Consider the following 15,130-nt stretch of genomic DNA (forward strand, 5'->3'; position numbering starts at 1 on the left):
ATCATCCTTGCAGGTCGGAGCCTTGCTGTGGACCACTTCTTTCAATTTCCACCACAGGTTTTATATAGGGTCAAGATCTGGGCTATTTGCAGGCCATAACATTGACTGGATGAGTCTTTCTCCAAGGAATATTTTAACAGTTTTAGCTCCGTGGCATTATGCATTGTTTTGGAAATCTTGGAAAATGACAAACATTTTGAATTGAAGGGATAAGAAAGCTGTCTAAAATTTCAATGTAAACTTGTGCATTTATTGAAGATATAACCACAGCCATCTCCCCAGTGCCTTCGCCTGACATGCAGCCCCATATCATAAAGGACTGAGGGAATTTTGATGTCTTCTTCAGGCAGTCATCTTTGTAAATCTCACTGGAACAGCACCAAACAAAAGTTCCAGCATCATCACCTTGTCAAGAGTCAAGAATCTGCATTGGACAAGGTGTCAAGAGTCAAGAATATGCATTGCAATCAACAGTTTTTGTCCCTAAATGTTCTCAGACATTTATTGACTTGAAATGAAAAAGGTTGAACAGTTGGAAAAATGTCTCAATAGTAAGTTACAATCAAGATAATTGAAAACTGTTGAAAACTGAGACAAAGTAATAATAAGACATGCAATATTACTTCTATACTTTAATATAACCTTTTGTTTGTAAAGTATACTGCCTTATGGACACTTCAGGTCATTTTTGTAGTGGCAAAACAAATTTCTCATTGAAATTTGCTGTCAATCCAAACACATATGCCATTGGAAAATTGGTGGGGAGAAGAGGGGTTTTAAAAAACAGTTATTTAATTGGATTTAAATGTACCATGTACAGTAGATGTAGCGATGCCACACCAAGTTGCATTTGGACGACATCCAGACTGCACATTTGGCAGCAATTGGTATGTATTTCATCCTGTGGAATGGGTAAAACTTTCAAGGAGAACCAGTGAAAGTGACTTTGAGAGAGTGGGGTAATGTCTCTAGACAGGATATCTAAAATAAATCCTACAAGGGAGGAAAATGACAACTAAGAGGAGATCTAGAGACACATACAATATACAGGCTGGTGGATGTGTATGTGATATGTAAGTGCAATGAATACGCGTACAAGTGTACGTACAAGTTAGGACCACCTCCCTTGGAAGGATTCTGCGAGTTGGATTATAGGCGGCAGTCATTTTCTTCCACCTACACACAGTCAATTGGTATTGAACTTGCACATATAGATGTTAACTGACTCACCCGTGCAGTCACTAAAACAACATGAACAGAAGGCTCAGATCATGTTGTGACCTGGGTGGAGTCAGTTATTGATTTCAGTCCCCACTCCATCCCCTCAGAATGGTTTGGGGTCTCCAAGTCATGAACATGCATAACATGCTCCGGGAAAAAAACAGAACGAGCATCATGTGACAGTGTGGGAGGACAAAGCGACCGGGGAGCATTGAATATATGTGAGGTGTTGATTCGATTGACCTCGGACTGACTGTCATTGGCTTCTCACAGAAATGCAACTGAAAAAAAAAAAAAAAATCAATACAAAATAGCCTTTCTGTGGTTATAAGAACAATCATTTTGGCTGGGGTTGTCACATGAATTTGGTAGAGACCATGCCTGTTTCTACAAAATGGCTCTTGCTTGGGACTAAAAAGGATAAATAAAAAATGCCTACTAGTAAAATCATATACAAATAGTGTACATAAACATTTTTGAGTTACTATATACATGTTGCCTGTCTACCTTACAGTTTGTATTGTTTGTAGTGCTTGTTGAGGTTTTCTTCTGTATTTAGACTTCTTCGCATAAATAAAAACAATGCATGTTTGGGTAATTGAAGACACTATTTCCATACATAGGTATGATTGTGAGTAGGTATGAATCTGTTTCCCCATTGTCTGGTTCTATTTTTTCATGTGTTATATTGACAAAACATTTCATCTGTGTTTTTAATCAGAGGAAGACAGATAAGGATTAAATACATCCCCTTCCCTCAAAATAAAAATATGTTTATTTCATATGGTAAGTAAAATCTCACTGAAAATGACTGCAAGCGAAGCATCTGCGGGGATGTATTGCCTGATGGGGGCTGAGCAGGAATGTCCACCATTTGGCACAATTGTAATGCCCTAACTATAGCACACCATTATTTTATTGAGGGTTTGCTGCGATCTCATTAGCTGGGATGACGAGTGAGATGAGGAGGCCTGTCTGCGTCTGTCTGTGTGTTGGCCTCTATAATTGAGGATGGAAGGAAAATGAAGGCGAATCCGCCTCATGATGACTTACAAGGCATCCTTCTCTAAGAGCGTTAGTGAGCGGATTTGAGCAGCCAGAGGAAATAAGGCGATGGCAAATGAATCTGTGGGTAAATCTCACCACAAAAGCTACGTAATAATCTATATGTGCGCATGCACTCGATGTCAGGTGCGCTACCCTAATTGGATTAATCCTTACTACCCCCACTAATTATTGACTTCAGACTTTCTTTGCCTGAGGCAACACAGATCAGTGGTACAAAATCCTTAAGTCTGAATTCTATTCTAAATTATTTATTATTTGAGACTACACTACCTGCATAATAAGATTATCTACATCTAAGGAAAATTCTTCTACAGGTGTTACTGATGTACTGGTATATAGCATTTTCTGCACTGCTTTAATTATTAAATACATAGCACCTTCCAGAACGTAATTGCTTTTGCAATAAACAAAGTCAAATAAATCACATGCACCTGATCAAATGCTAATTCTACTTTGCACATTCATTGCTCGAAAAACTAAGAACCAAATCAGCTCTAAAAATGAGGTTTTTACATAGACCACACTGTAACTTTGGCATATTACCACTTGCAACACTGAAACTAAGGAATCAGATCAACAACCTTCCTACTGTTCAATCTGTTTTAATGTTATTCCATAAATCAACTAACTTGATGTCTCAGACAGCGATAGACGTCCAGTCCATTTAGACTTTGACAGGCTTGCAGGGCACTGAAACATGATCATTCAATTTGCCAGTTCAAATGGACTTTCCGTCTATAGCAGTCAATGGCAGTGAATGAGTTAATAGCTGTAGCAACAATTGAAAGTAGACCCATATATCTTCTGGTCATTAAAAGACAGTATGTGCATGACACAACACATTATAACATTCACCTTGGCATGGTCCATATGTAGCAGGGGTCGGCAGCCATTTGTACTAATTTTGTACAATGTACTTGTGTGTGTGTATATATATATATACTGTATATATATATATAGCTATATATTTATGTATTTATAAAAAAACAAAAACAAAAAAAAAAAACCCTACATTTTATATGAAGTGTTGTTGCATTTATGTAATCAACAAACAGAGTACAGGTAAACCCTGGGTTATGACATACACGACTTACGTGATTTCGACTTTACGACGACAGAGTCTCGTCCGACATCTGTCTATGGTCGTGTTTTTTTTGTTTGTTTTTTTTTGAGTCGCGCAAATAGTGCATTATTGTACCTCACAGTATCTTATTTTTTACTTTCCTTTATTAAAATGACGTGTTCTGTCCTCACTAAACGTAAAGTTGTTCAGCTTGACAGACAGTAAATAAGGCAATTGTGCTTTTTCATGCTTTGTACTTCCTTCACTTTTGACAATTCGTAAAGCTGTAACACACATATGTACACTTATGTTCAAAACGACACACATTTTAACAATAAAACACTTGACACAAAACAATTGGTGTTCAAATGGCTATCTAGTCTGATCAATTTGTAACATTCATTCATTCATTCATTTTCCATGCCGCTTCTCCTCACGAGGGTCGCGGAGGTGCTGGAGCCAATCCCAGCTAACTACGGGCAGTAGGCAGGGGACACCCTAAACGGGTTGCCAGCCAATCGCAGGGCATAAGGAGACATACAACCATTCACGCACACACTCACACCTACGGACAATTTAGAGTGTTCAATCAGCCCCATGTTTTTGGGGTGTGGGAGGAAACCGGAGTTCCCGGAGGAAACCCACGCAGGCACGGGGAGAACATGCAAACTCCACACAGGAAGGCCGAAGCCCGGGATTGAACCCTTGATCTCAGAACTGTGAGGCAGACGTGCTAACCACTCAGACACCGTGCCGCCAATTTGTAACATTATGAGATTAAATTAGCAGAAATTGCCAAACAAAAGTCTGCTTGCTTAAATGCTACAAATGCTAACATATTTACAATTCCCATAGCAACGAAAACATATATTAGCTGAAATTAGCAGCTGTCCTTAATCCATGTCAGACAAGTCTACGACTCAGTCAAGGCGACAGTCCAGCCATACCCAACGCTGCCACCGGAAGGCAGTGTATCCTCCATCATTAAACAAAATATAATACAAAGATCTCTCGCTACTTCGCGCTTCAAATTTCGCGGCCTCAGTCCATCGGGGATGTTTCTGTGCCGAGCCGATCGCGTAGTCTCACTTTCCCTCCCTCCCTCTTCTTGCGCTTTGTTCGTCTGAGAGTGAACCCGGAGTTGCTTATTAAAGTAAACGATGATTGACAGATGGTTAAGCTTTGATCTTACCAGAGACTCGACCTTCAAAGCGCCGTATGCGTCAATCATCGTTTAACTTGTTAAAAAGTTGCTGTGGCAACTCATTGTGTGTAAGTTTGCAGCTGGAGCGGATTTGAGTGGACTCACTCTATGAAGCATTAATAAAGACAAGCATTTTCTTTTATGTTATTAAAATGGATTGGGCGTCTATTTCTTTCTTGTTTAAAAATAATTCTGTGGGAAAGTAACATGTTTAAAACTATCATAATTATGACATTTAAAGTGCTTAAAAACCATTTACCTGTATTAACATATATATACATATAAGTTTTGTTTAATTATACTTTGGGGAAAAAGGTGTAAAACATGTCTTATATGTATCTCTTTCCAATGATAAATCTGAATAAATACATTGAAAAAAAAAATAAATAAATATATATATTAAAAAAAAAAAAAATATATATATATATATATATATATATATATTTTTTTTTTGGGCGGGGGCACTACTTCGCGGTTTTTCACCTTTTGCAGAGGGTTGTAGTCCCCATTAACCGCGAAAAACAAGGGATCACTGTACTTTTGGAATTTTTGGATAGTTATTTTGAGATTTAGGGGTACTTGAAGGGTTAATTACGACTTACACGGAACTTCGGGTTACGTCGCCAGCGTAAGAATGGAACTTTCCTAACTTGGGGAGTACCTGTATTTGGTTATGTTGTGAATCACTGATAATATGCCCTCCAGCAAAAAGAGAGACATACACAAGTTCGATCGGGATAAGGTTTTTTTCCCTTTTCATTGTACATTTTTGGTTGGTGAAACCTATATTCAAGTGAGACTACTAGTCTGAAAATGTTAATTATTTATTTTATTTATTTATTTATTGATTACTTATTTTAAACACTTCTCAGTACAGTGGAGCACAGTCCTACTATGAGCTATTCTTGCAATTTGCTGCTACCCATTTAGTTTCCCAATGTTTGTTTTTGGTAAATTCCCCACGAATCAGAAAAACGGACAAACAGCAGATGGACACTAAAACCTCACAAAACCCGACATAGTCAATGGGGCCTACTGGCAGCTCAGATTGCTTTCAGCAAACAAATGTTGAAAATCTGCCTTGCAAGTGTAGCAAACAATTTCAATTCATGTGGTCCTGGTCCAAAACAAACATAAATTACACACACAGCCATTAGTAGACACTCACCATATGGAATGACTGTGGCAAAAATCCAGCGCAGACATGATCTGTCTGAAAAACTTTCTGGCCTCTTTTGGCGTTAATCTGCCTTTCTTCACCAGATAGTCAAAGAGTTCTCCACCGGATACATGTTCTAGTACAAGGTACCTAAAAAAAAAAAGTCAGACAGGGATTTTGAGACATCTGCTTTTTTATTTTCAAATGTCAACAAGAAATAACCTGAAAAAAAAAGTTAATAGTATGTCCCCTCCAGAGGGTTTCATGAGATGATGTGGGAGGAATTGTCATTAAAAGTGAACGTCCGGAATCAATGACATTCCTTCCCAATAGTCACATTACACTGTTTGTTTTTATGTATGTTTAATTCTTCAAACTGTCCCCAGTGTACTTCAATGTGAAGGGTTCTGACAAACCCACTTCCTGTGGGAGGCATCACAAGGATGAAAAAGTGTCATTACACTTAGACGTATAAGAAGAAGCTTATAATGTGACAGTGTGGCTCGTTCAATCACGTGAAAGAGACTTAAGGGAAATCCTTTGTGTGGTTATTGTTAACTGCAGAACATGGAAGAGTATGAATTATTTTGAGAAGAATCATACAGAGTGTTTCCTACGCTCATATTTTTTAAGCCAGCAATCATCATGACTGCATGGCCGTGCTCTTGTGCTCCAAAGGCACACGAGGAGATGAATCTTTGCCGATGCCTGCATGAAACAGACTGCAGGCTGATGGCCAGTTGTGCCCTCAGCTGGCCTCCCCTCATTGATTTGGTGCTCAACCTCCCTTTATCTTTACTACTGCACAAACGGAATGTCAGGCAGCAGGTGAAATACACACTTTCTGCTCCCTCGCCATAAACGCCATGGAAAAATCTACAGGACATCTACAGGGGAAAACATGGACTGTAAAAGAAAAACCGAAGCTGGTCTTCCCTCCAGCTATAAGCACTTTCCTGAGGAAGACTGTACAAGATGTTGGACTGTGTCCGAAGGAAGGTTTATCCACTGTTCCGTGAGAACATCTGTGACCTTAAACGGATATATATTTCAAAGGTCCAACCTTAACACTGGGTGTTTAGAGAAGGAGAACGCAAGAGAGAAATGAATGTTAGATGGAGACAAAGTCAAAGCAGAAAGGTTTTTTAAATTTAATTATTTTAATATACAGTGTTCCCTCGCTACCTTGCGATTCAAACTTCGCGCTTTCAGTCCAACGTGGATGTTTTTTCAATTAACAGAAAAAAAAAATTGGGTAGTCTCACTTTCGCTCCCTCCCTCCCTCTCCCTGCTCTTTGTTCGTCAGGCACTGTGTGCACTGCGCTGGAGTTCCTTATTAAAGTTAACGATGTTGACAGATGTTTGTGTTTGATCTCGCCAGAGTCAGGAGCTTCAAAAGCGCCGCATGCGTAAATCATCGCTTAACTTGTTAAACAGTTGCAACTCATTGTGTGTAAGTAAGAGGATTTGAGTAGACTCACTCAATGATATGTTGCGAGTGCTGCCTTGGAACAGACAGACTGTGTGCGCATGCACGGGTATATGGAGGCGTGCTGGAAAGAATATGTGTGTGGCGACGTTCGAGGCAGTCGGACGTGTTGTGTTCGCGGCAATAAACGCAACATGTTAAAAGTGATCCTGAGCAGTTTGTAATTTCCACTTGTCACTCCAAGAGTCACAGCTAAGGGAAGAGCATTTAGAAGCATTTAATAAAGCCAAGCATTTTTCTACTACAGTATTTTATTCTTGTTTACAAATAATTCGGTGGGACAGTCACATGTTTAAAACTTATCATAAATAATACATTTGAAGTGCTTAAAAAACATTTATTAAAATATACAGAGTATCCAAAAATAATGTATACACCCTATGACTTTTAATAGCAAATATTTTTTTTTCTATTTCAGATTTGATTTTGGAGTTAGAATGGCAGATACTTGCTTACGTTCAAGCAAAAAAAAAAAGAAACGTAGATAACTTTGAGAATCATGGGACCATCCAATGCATGAGGGAAAAAAACATTCAGGATGAAAAAGAACATCGACAAACCCAACTAAAGAGCAAGATGTCATTACTAATGTTCATTCCGAAATCAAGTGTCCATCTCATGTTAAAACATGTGCAATGGAAAAGTTTTATTCCAGCGCTAGTTCATGCTATTAACGAAGATGACCCTGATTGAAGGATTGAATTCTGCAAGCAGTATCGTGCACAATGTGCAGACGATAACACGTTTTCACTGAAAATTATCTGGAGTGACGAAGCCAGATTTAAATTGAATGGCTCGATAAATCACCGTAACTGCAGTTACTGGGCACAAGAAAATCCTCATCTTACAGTGGAACATGAATTTGCCTGGGGTCACTGTCTGGTGTGGACTTTCAGCCAGGGGACTTATTGGACCATTTTTTCCCCCTAGGAACAGTGACTCGGTTGAATTATCTCGTGTTGGGGCATCTCTGTGGAACTCATACACAAAGCTTACACAAAGCTTCTTTACAATTCAGCTTTATTTTCCAGATTTCCAGAATGTTTTCAGAACATTTTTTTTTTTGCTTGAAAGTAAGCCCAGTATCTGCCATTCTTACTCCAAAATCAAATCTGAAAAAAAAAAAAAAAAAAAATCAGCTATTTAAAGCCAAAGAGTGTATACATTATTTTGGGACACCCTGTATATAAATAGAGAAAGACATTTTTTTTTAAAAATTATACTTTGGAGAAAAAAGTGGAAAAACATGTCTTATATGTATCTCTTTCCAATGCTGAATCTGAATAAATACATTCAACACACACAAAACATAATTTGTGTGTGGGGGGTGCATTGCTTTGCGTTTTTTCATGTGTTGCGGGGGGTTCTGATCCTCATTAACCGTGAAAAACGAGGGATCACTGTAGTACTGTTCGATGGTAAAATGTTATTCTAAATATATAACCCATCCATCCATCCATCCATCCATTATCTTCCGCTTAGTCCGGGGTCGGGTCGCGGGGGCAGCAGCTTTAGCAGGGAAGCCCAGACTTCCCTCTCCCCAGCCACTTCAGCCAGCTCCTCCGGCGGGATTCCAAGGCGTTTCCAGGCCAGCCGAGCGACATAGTCTCTCCAGCGTGTCCTGGGTTGAACCCGGGGCCTCCCGCCGGTGGGACATCCCCGGAACACCTCTCCAGGGAGGCGTCCAGGAGGCATCCGAACCAGATGCCCGAGCAACCTCAACTGGCTCCTCTCAACGCGGAGGAGTAGCGGCTCGACACCAAGCCCCTCCCGGATGACCGAGCTTCTCACCCTATCTCTAAGGGAGAGCCCGGACACCCTGCGGAGGAAACTCATTTCGGCCGCTTGTATCCGGGATCTTGTTCTTTCGGTCACGACCCACAGCTCGTGACTATAGGTGAGGGTAGGAACGTAGATCGACTGGTAAATCGAGAGCTTCGCCTTTTGGCTCAGCTCCTTCTTCACCACAACGGACCGGTGTAGAGTCCGCATCACTGCAGATGCTGCACCGATCTGCCTGTCAATCTCCCGCTCCCTCCTACCCTCACTCGTGAACAAGACCCCAAGATACTTGAACTCCTCCACTTGGGGCAGGATCTCATCCCCGACCCGGAGAGGGCACTCCACCCTTTTCCGGCTGAGGACCATGGTCTCGGATTTGGAGGTGCTGATCTTCATCCCAACCGCTTCACACTCGGCCACGAACCGCCCCAGTGAGAGTTGTAGGTCACGGCTTGATGAAGCCAACAGCACCACATCATCTGCAAAAAGCAGAGATGCAATGCTGAGGCCACCAAACCGGACACCCTCAACGTTTCGGCTGCGCCTAGAAATTCTGTCCATAAAATTATGAACAGAATCGGTGACAAAGGGCAGCCTTGGCGGAGTCCAATCCTCACTGGGAACGAATTCGACTTACTGCGGACCAGACTCTGACACTGGTCGTACAGGGACCGAATAGCCCTTACCAAGGGGCTCGGTACCCCGTACTCCTGGAGCACCCTCCACAGGACACCCCTAGGCACACGGTCGAACGCCTTCTCCAAATCCACAAAACACATGTGGACTGGTTGGGCGAACTCCCCTGAATAGGCTTTACCGGGGAGGCTGAGGAGTGTGATCCCTCTATAATTGGAACACACCCTCCGGTCCCCCTTTTTAAAAAGGGGGACCACCACCCCGGTCTGCCAATCCAGAGGCACTGTCCCCGATGTCCACGCAATGTTGTAGAGGCGTGTCAGCCATGACAGCCCTACAACATCCAGAGCCTTTAGGAACTCCGGGCGGATCTCATCTACCTCTGGGGCCTTGCCACCGAGGAGCTTACCAACCGCCTCAGTGACTTCAACCCCAGAGATCGAAGAGCCCACCTCAGAGTCCCCAGACTCTGCTCCCTCAAAGGAGGGCGTGTCGGTGGAATTGAGGAGGGCTTTGAAGTATTCTCCCCACCTACTCACGACGTCCTGAGTCGAGGTCAGCAGTACACCATCTTCATTATACACAGTGTTAATGGTGCACTGCTTTCCTCTCCTCAGACGCCGGATGGTGGACCAGAATTTCCTCGAAGCCGTCCGGAAGTCGTTTTCCATGGCCTCGCTGAACTCCTCCCATGTCCGAGTTTTTGCCTCGGCGACCGCCGAAGCCGCAGTCCGCTTGGCCAGCCAGTACCTGTCAGCTGCCTCTGGAGTCCCAAAGGCCAAAAAGGCCTGATAGGCCTTCTTCAGCTTGACGGCATCCCTTACCGCTGGTGTCCACCAGCGTGTTCGGGGATTGCCGCCACGACAGGCACCAACCACCTTACGGCCACAGCTCCGATCGGCCGCCTCAACAATGGAGATGCGGAACATGGCCCACTTGGACTCAATGTCCCTCACCTCCCCCGGGACAAGGGAGAAGTTCTGCCGGAGGTGGGTGTTGAAACTCTTTCTGACAGGGGATTCTGCCAGACGTTCCCAGCAGACCCTCACAATATGTTTGGGCCTGTCCAAACGTATTACGTAAAAGTAAATATATAACTAGCTTTTGTAATGAGAACAGTTGGACTCAAACTATTATTTGTAGTTTTCTTAGAGTAATGGGAATGTTGAACTATTTAGTCTTAGAGCCTTGATTATTCCGTTTCAATGACAGTGATATCATTGCTGAAATACTGGTATTAGATGAAAAATACTGCCTTCTGTATCACTGGGACTTATTATTTATATATAAAAAGGGCAGCAAATGGGAAGTCATGTGTCTTTGCAGCATTGACAGCTAAGAATAAAATGAAAACTTTTCAGCCAGCCTATTATAAATCACATTTCAACATCTCTATTATGTCGACTTTGGCAGAGCACAGAGTGACTATTTGTCTTTCTTAGAGGTATCATGTATGTCAACATCATAGTGCAATAATTGACTTGTGGCAATGAAGTATTCCTTAGTAAAATATTGATTCAACGGTGTACCTACTCAACTTCCATTTTCACTCAGGAATCCACTCGCTGTGTATTTATGCTAAGGGCCTCATAAATCTTAAATTGTGGGATAGTTGGAACCATTACACTGTTTATCCTTAACTTGATAGCTTTCACTACAGACACCTTAAGTGCAAACTGACACGATTAGTATGAACACTTTAGTTGTTTGGTCACGCTACTCCTGATCAACCGTCAATGATAAATGGATCAAAACATGATTCAAATAATCTACTTTTACACCAAATCTAAATATTCTGCATACTCTTATAATCTTGAAGGATGTAGAACAGCGTGCTTTATCCTATTTGGCCAGTAAAAGTCAAGATGAGAACTAATTGAATGTAGTTGACAAATCGGCCTCTGTGGATGAAGAGACTTTTGCAAATGACCGATGGGCTTGTCACTCACCACAGGCCAAGTTGGCAAATAGCTTTTTGAATGTGTCTGCATGGGTGTGAATGTACAGTATAATACGGCTGCCACTCTACATGGCTAATGTTTCCTACTGCAAATTATGTTGTGGCTGATGAGTGTCACAGTGTTTACATTATGGATATTTTCTCTCCCTATTAGCATTCCCAAAGCATGAGCACAATAATTATATGCCTCATGCCAATACTAATGGAGCATGGGCCCCTCCAAGGATGACATTGTTGTCCTTAGATCATAGCAACCCAATTAAAATTGCCCCTTTGGGCCATCAAAATCATATTTGGGAATTGTGAGGGACAACAACCCAAAGTTATCAACAAACCAACCTTTGTCTACAACATAAAACATTGTTTGGTGTAAAGTATCATTTATATTTCGTATATTTGAAAGAAATCCAAAACCGATACTTACAAGTATTTTTTGTTTTCATAGACGTCGTGTAGCTTTAAAACATGTGGGTGTTCTATGAGCTTCAGAATGGCTATTTCTCGCTCCACCTGAGGGAAAAAGAGACCAAGAGAAAAAGAATTTTCATTAGTGATAAGTGACGATACTATATATAATGTAATTGCGGCACTCAACAAGAGCAACCAGACTAATGTGGGCAATTTGACCTGTAGTCAAAATGGAACAAAATGAGAAAAAGGCCTGTGTGTTCATGATGATTTCTTTTGTCGAATTGCAAAGGTCACGTGTGACAGGCAACAATTCACACTCATGGAGAAGACGAAAACCTACGCGAAGAGATAGTGGCGAGAAGCTTCAATTGCATTTATGCATCCAGACAAAACTAAAACTTAATTTCCCTATGAAAACAAACACAACACCGCTTATATCCAGGGGTGAAAGTGGGCCGGAAGGAGCCGGATTAGCGTTTCGCCATGAACTACGATGGCGGAACGCCATTCCGGCATATCGTGCTTTGATCCCAAAAATATCACGGCAATTGTCAAAACCCCATGTTTTAAAAAAAGCCTGCAACGCTGCCACACACACATTTCCAATAAGAATAATCTACTAACGTCAGATTTACCATATTGGCCCGAACAGAAGACGGCCCTGATTATAAGACGACCCCCTATTTTTTAAGACTCAAGTTTGAAAAAAGACTTTTTGAACACTAAATTCATTTTTATGCAGAAAATAATTACAGTACATCCGAAACAAATGATTATAACAATATATTTGAGAGAAAAAGCATGTTATTTCGCCTCATACAACTCTTAATATCTGAACATTTAAATATGTAAACTACAGTGCAATCACATTCGTAAATGAATGGCTTCTGGTTTTTGAAATGTAAATAAACCAATCTATTGTGATAAAACAACAAAATTGCAATACCTGCTTTAACCATCAACGTGAAGTCTAACTAACTGTAGTCTTGAAACAAATCTGAATAAGGAAAAACATTGCAATAAAATAATACAAACTGCTTAAACTTGAGAGTAGCTGAGATCTGTCATGACAGAACATCGCTTCAATGATATCTGGCGCCATCTAGCGTCGTGAATGGGTCTTATTTAAATGCAAAAAACCCCGTCTTATATTCGGGCCAATATGGTACTTACACAAGTGTTAACAGCAAGCCTAATAAAGAGCATTTATAGCGTCATCCGTTTCCACTGATACAGTGGGGAGAGCAAGTATTTGATGGGTTTTCCCATTGGCAGTGTATCAAATACTTGTTCTCCCCACTGTATTTATTATCGATTTATTGTACGTAGTTCTTCCCAGCGTCTCTCTCTGTATCTGACAAGTCGCGTCGCCCTGCCCACACAGTGCACATGCACTGCAGGGCACGCAGAAAAAAAAAAAGGACTCTGCTGTCCGTTCAATTGGCTGACATACTGACATGTGTTCAGCATGGCTAGTTAACTATAATTGGTTCAAACGCACCTTTTTTTTTTTTTTTTGAACAACAAATAGAGGGGAAAAAAACTATTAATTAATTCATTCATTTTCTGAGCTGCTTATCCTCACGAAGGTCACGGTGGAGCTGGAGCCGGTTCCATCTAACTATGGGCAGTATACGGGGTACACCCTGAATCGGTTGCCAGCCAATCGCAGGGCATTAGAAGGAGCACACAGTCATTCCGAGGGACAATTTAGAGTGTTTGATCAGCCTATATGCATGTTTTTGGGATCAGGGGGAAACAGGAGCACAAGGAGCAGGCATGTTGAGAACATGCAAACTCCCCATTGAAGGCCGGAGCCTGGGATTGAACCCTTGAGCTCAGAACTGTGAGGGGAACATCCTAACCACTGTGTGTGTGAAACCTGTTGTGTTTTATTGTATGTTATATTTATAACTGTGCCAAAAGCGGTTTCAGCATTTCAGTGGTTTTAGGAGGTTGAAGCCCCCCCCCCCCCCAAAAAAAAAATTAAAGAACTTTGTCAGGGAGTTCCGGCAAGAGAAATTCTAGCCCCTTTCACCCCTGCTTATATATGCCAAGACAGAATTTTCTTCCACAGCTGTATGTTGGCAAACACTAAGGTAGGCAAGAAAATTACACTATTAAACTGTGCTATTTTATTACTTCCAATATACTTTTTCAGAAAGTATACATTTAACCACAGACACACACAAAAGGGATACATGATGAATATTAAATATTCTCGACTGTCACCAAATATAGCCATGTAGTTCAACGGAATGGCATGGAATTTTTTTCCCCTTATCAAGTGACATTGCTTAGCAGAACAAATGGAGCGAGACCTTTTACTCTCCATAGCCAATGAAATAATTGGGCAGTCACATCCACAAGGCTGTTGGAGTAATATACTAGTGGTTGACAGAAGACACAAATGACTCTTAAACAATTTTTTGCCAACTGGTTCACAAGTTCATTTACAGCGTTTTCGCAATGCCATCGCACCCTTTAAACGATCATCAAAAAATTAATACATTTTGAGCAACCTTATATGAACAATGACATTAGGAGACTATAGACTGTCTTTTTTTTTCTTTTTTTTTGTGTAATATATTGATTCATTTTCCATGCCGCTTATCCTCTCGAGGTTTAACTTTATATGTATAGCACCTGCAAAGGTCAGCAGCAATATTGCACAACAAAATATGATTAACCCTTATGGTCCTGAGCCTTTTTTGGGCCGCCTACAAAACTCAGCAGCAACATAGCCTTTTGTTGGCCTTAAACATAAATTAAAAACATTTATATATACAGTAAATATGTGCCGGAAAACACAGACAAGGCTGAAAAAGCAGTTTCTGCTCTTACACTCCTCTTTAAAATAAACTTCTGTATTTTAAGCCAAAAGAACTGTTGTGTTTGATAGAACAATATGTCTACATGCTGCAATAGCAGATTCATGGCTCATTAAGCCCCCGAACTATTTTTAATTTGTCCGTTTTACCCTGGAAACCCCCGTTTACAGATGCTGCGCAACCGCTTTTGTTTCAACCCAGCAATAAAAAGAAGGTAAGTAATTATGTTTATTATTCAAAATGTTTGTCAGTTTTAGCTTAGAATCATTAATTGAAATCTAATATTACGTTTAAAAAAAAAAAAAA

General features: G+C 40.9%; 1 protein-coding gene across 5 annotated transcripts in view; it reads right to left on the bottom strand.

Moving 5' to 3' along the window:
- The window catches only part of LOC130915895 (serine/threonine-protein kinase BRSK2), a 358,279-nt gene that overhangs the window by 105,022 nt on the left and 238,127 nt on the right, over positions 1-15,130 (bottom strand). For all 5 annotated transcript variants that reach the window (XM_057836082.1, XM_057836083.1, XM_057836081.1 and 2 more), the window contains exons 3-4: positions 12,007-12,092; positions 5,725-5,865 (exon numbers count right to left, since the gene is read on the bottom strand). In XM_057836082.1, coding sequence (XP_057692065.1) covers positions 5,725-5,865; positions 12,007-12,092 — 227 coding nt within the window. The remainder of the gene's footprint in view (positions 1-5,724; positions 5,866-12,006; positions 12,093-15,130) is intronic.

This window comes from Corythoichthys intestinalis, chromosome 5 (genome assembly GCF_030265065.1).
Source record: "Corythoichthys intestinalis isolate RoL2023-P3 chromosome 5, ASM3026506v1, whole genome shotgun sequence".
NCBI classification, from domain to species: Eukaryota; Metazoa; Chordata; class Actinopteri; order Syngnathiformes; family Syngnathidae; genus Corythoichthys; species Corythoichthys intestinalis.